At 37.5% G+C, this 4,550-nt stretch overlaps 1 protein-coding gene across 3 annotated transcripts in view; it reads left to right on the forward strand.

Moving 5' to 3' along the window:
• LOC106690012 (tubulin beta-4B chain) overlaps positions 1 to 3,019 on the forward strand; it is a 14,770-nt gene extending 11,751 nt beyond the window's left edge. For all 3 annotated transcript variants that reach the window (XM_067053143.1, XM_067053142.1, XM_067053144.1), the window contains exon 4: positions 2,584 to 3,019. In XM_067053143.1, the coding sequence (XP_066909244.1) occupies positions 2,584 to 3,019 (436 nt within the window). The remainder of the gene's footprint in view (positions 1 to 2,583) is intronic.
• Positions 3,020 to 4,550: the final 1,531 nt, after the last annotated feature.

The raw sequence follows: 4,550 nt of genomic DNA on the forward strand, positions 1-4,550 counted from the left end.
CTCCCATTCCTATCCCCAGACCTCCCATTCCTATCCCCAGACCTCCCATTCCTATCCCCAGACCTCCCATTCCTATCCCCAGACCTCTCACTCTCAAACACGGAGTATCCTCATCCGCCTATTCCTTCCCATCATCTACCTTTAAAAGTAAAATTACCTTCTGAGCATCCACATTCAACTCCTCATCCTACTGTTCAAGTAAATAACCCACCCCAATTACCGATTAAAATAGATCCTGCACCCCATACCTCACGACGGGTTCTCCCCACACCCAGGGCTCCGAGTCATACAAATTACCCTGGTCCACATCCACATTTCAACAACAATCCTCCCGATATTATACTCCATCCTATCATCCTTCCTGTTGGATCTCCAAGAAACTATTAAACCACTTATTACACTTCTCACTAGAATCCTTACCGAAATTCCTTTTAATCTCCCACGATGAGTGCAAAGCCCATAACTATCTGTGGTACTCTGGATTGTTGACTACTCAACAGAAAGAATGTTCAGGACATTGTGTTATCTTAGGAAATGAGTAAGGACTGACCGTACCAGGGGATTAGCCCTGAACACTGATGCAGGTAGAGGAGATATAGAGTATAGGAAACAGTTCTGGTTGCAGGTGGTTGTGTCAGATCTAACTCCAATTGATTATTGTTATGTACTCTCGCCAGAAGGCCCCGACGATTCGTATTCATAATAGATAAGGCAGTTGATTATTATTATTATTCTATGGGCAACAGACCATGGAGGCCTAAGTCCTCACGCAATGAATTTCCCAATATTAGGATGTAATATTCCCAGTAGGAAATACAGAACACGTTTCTTGACGTGGGTTTTTCGCAGGGTGGGTTCGTCACTCCCACGCCTATTTTTTGTGAGTACCACCCATTGGCTAACGGGCCTCACAAATGCCCGGGGGGAGGTTGTCAGTGATTTTTGCATTATTTTATGCTTGAAAAAAGCCCGGGTGGGACCGGGATTCGATCCGACAACCTTTGGATTGGTAGTCTAGCGCATTACCACGCAACTACCGGCGCCCCAGTTGATTAGGAGGTGATAACACAGGATGGGACAAATAAGTGCCAGCCGTAAGATCTCTAAGGATGGTTACCTCGTCCTAAAGGGTACTATTCCTGAAGATACGAAGAATGAATGTAAGCCCGGAGGGTAACTAGCCTCCAGGTCCTACAAAAGGATAAAAGGTAAAGGAAGGAGGAGAGTGTGGCGTGAGGGAGCAAGCGGTTTCATCACAAATCACCAGAGCGCAGCACCTCGAGCCTCACCGAAGTTCTCAAATTTACATATTGCATTATTTTGAAAAACATATTGTCATTTTTATATATTACTAGAGCTGTACCTAGCCTTTCAGCTTACTGGTCCGTCCGCTTCAGCTCGGCAACCAGTGTAGTTGATCCTATCTTGACAGTTCTAGTCCACCAGCATCATCTCGGCAACTAGAGCTGTTACTCTACCTCAGACTCTCACCTCATCCTCTGGCACGGCCGTTCCTAATTTATCATTGAATACGCCTTGTCGTAGGCCTTCTGTAAAGTAGATATCAGGCTGAAGAACTGCCTTAAGACTAACCATAACCCCGACAAGAGTACAGCACATTTCCAAGAATATAGCACAAGAATTTACTGTTCCATTATGTAAATTGTTATCCTTTGCATTCTAAGAAGATGTTTCTCGTGAAGAAAGACTTCACACTGAGACCTTCTCATTTTAGCCTACTCTTATCTCTGGGCAATTAAACGCCATTCAGAGGTACTATGTGTAAGACGTTAACTTTCAATGGATCGGCAGATTCTATTAATTCAAATGATACATTTATACATAATACAATGTCTTATATAGTTGTTAAATGTTACGATTAAGGTATTTACAATGAATAGTACAAATATTAATATAAGCCGTTGACTTGTCACCAGTAGCATTTTCCGTGTTATGGTTGCGTTATCGGCGTTCTGCGTACAGAGTGGTTTCGGCGACTGTACTAATCCAGCAGGTAGCATGCCTCTACACAAGGATATGGCAAACAAGGAGGTAGGAGGTAGAGTACAATATTAGTAGCCCTAGAGATCTGCCAGCTGACTCTTGGATAGATTATTATTATTTCACATCATTGGCTAGAGAGAATAGGAAGCGAGGGAGACTGGAAGGTGAAGATCTTGGCTTTAGTAGGCAGAATAAATAAAATCTTATTTAATATAGCAGAAATGGTTTTCACACCGAACTATCATGAGAGGTTTACGCTACCAGTGCAAGGACTCTCCTAGGAAATTTGGTTGGGTTAATAACCAGCTCAGTCCCAGGAGGAGCGAGTAAAAGAGTTAGTTCATTTGGTTGTGGCTGAGAAGTTGTCATATCTAATATCCCCATAGTAATTAATTGTGTTATTTTGGTATACTTTATTTATTAATTGATTGACATCACTACGAATGACTATTATTTATAAACGCAATAGATTCCGAGGGACTTGTTCTGGCGATAACTCCGTGCAGATTTAGTCTGACGTTGGCCTGACTCCCCTCACAAAACCATCAAATGATTAAAACAATACATATCTGCTTGCAGGTTTCAGATGACCCATTCCCTAGGAGGAGGAACAGGCTCAGGAATGGGGACACTAATCATCTCGAAGATCCGAGAAGAGTACCCCGACAGGATCATGAACACGTTTTCGATCGTGCCGTCGCCCAAGGTGTCGGATACAGTGGTCGAACCGTACAATGCTACATTGTCGGTCCATCAGTTGGTGGAGAACACCGACGAGACTTTCTGCATCGACAATGAAGCTCTCTACGACATCTGCTTCAGGACGCTGAAGCTGACAACGCCGACTTACGGTGACCTGAACCACTTGGTCTCTGCTACAATGTCCGGAGTAACGACCTGCTTGAGGTTCCCTGGTCAGCTCAATTCGGACCTGAGGAAACTGGCTGTGAACATGGTGCCGTTTCCCAGGTTACATTTCTTCATCACGGGTTTCGCACCGTTGACTTCCAGGTAGGTTACGTCATCATCATATACTTCTTTTTGAACCAATTAGCTAAGAGAATTCTATAGATCCCACTCAGTACAAGATCCCAAAAGTCAGTTATTTCACCCAAATTTTTTATTACTTTAATTAAAATTATGCATAATTATAAAAACCAAAATTGATGAATCCACCAACTATAGTTAAAGATAAGAGGAGAAGATGGTTTGGGGGTGCGGTCAAATTAAAACACAAATAAGTTGAAGTAACCTATTTAATCTTGCCAACGTTTCGCCCAGAATTTCTACCCTTCATCAGGGCTAAGAACGGAACAAGATAACAACCAATGAATACAGAAAACAAAAAATAAAATATAAAATAAATAATTGTACAGAATGCAATTAATAAAATAAAATTATGAAAGAAGTGGAAAACAAAATGTATACATAGGTGAAATAACATAATTAAGGAAATAAAATAAAAATTAAGTTTTATAATGCAAAGAAGTATGAACATATTAGTTATTAATAATTTAAAAATTAAAATTATGGAAAGAAAAATAAAATTGAGAGAAAGAAAATATATGTAACTGTAATAATAAATAGATAAAGAGGCAAAATATAAGTAAAGTTTAACATGTAATAAATTTTTTTTTTCAATTCATTTATTTTGTTAATCTTTATTTATATTTTGCCTCTTTATCTATTATTATGGTAATATATTTCATTTGTTACCATATATTTTCTTTCCATAATTTTAATTTTTAAATTATTAATCAACTAATTATTCATATTTCTTTGCATTATATAACTTCATTTTTATTTTATTTCCTTGATTTTGTTATTTTACCTGCTTACTCAATTACCTATGTATACATTTTGTTTTCCACTTTATTAATTCCATTCTGTACAATTATTTACTTTATGCCATTCTGTTTATATTTTCTGTATTCATTGGTTGTTATCTTGTTCTGTTCTTAGCCCTGATGAAGGCTAGAAATTCTGGCCGAAATGTTGGCACGATTAAATAAGTTACTTCAACTTATTTGTGCTTTAATTTGACCGAATCCCCCCCCCCCCAATCATCTTCTCCTCGTATAAGTCAACAACACTAGTAATTGTAATAAAACAACATTTAAAGTAGTGTAAATTCGCTAAAATATAAGCCCTAATAAAACTGTTGACGTTCAATACTTTCTGAGATAGTTTTTTTTTTTTTAAAGTAACATTTCATGAAATATATACTGAAAAACAGGAGTTAGAGAATTTATTGTGGTAAATCTTTATCTCAGGAGCCATGAGATAAAGTTTGAAAGGAGCCTAAGACGTTTATATTCGTAGGAGTAGTAGTTTTCATAATTTGCCAAAATAAATTTATTTTAAATTAAACAATGCAAATTTCATAATTATTTGCAAATATCATGAAAAATAATACTCCTACTAAGATAAATATCATAAACTACTTCATAGCATATTATGAAATAGCCTTTTATTTAATTAAAGTCATTAGACAATATAATATAAACATTTAAAGAAGATAGAGAGAAAAAATAAATAAATAAATT

This window comes from Halyomorpha halys, unplaced genomic scaffold (assembly GCF_000696795.3).
Source record: "Halyomorpha halys isolate HHAL.00 unplaced genomic scaffold, Hhal_1.1 Scaffold1549.1, whole genome shotgun sequence".
Taxonomy (NCBI): domain Eukaryota; kingdom Metazoa; phylum Arthropoda; class Insecta; order Hemiptera; family Pentatomidae; genus Halyomorpha; species Halyomorpha halys.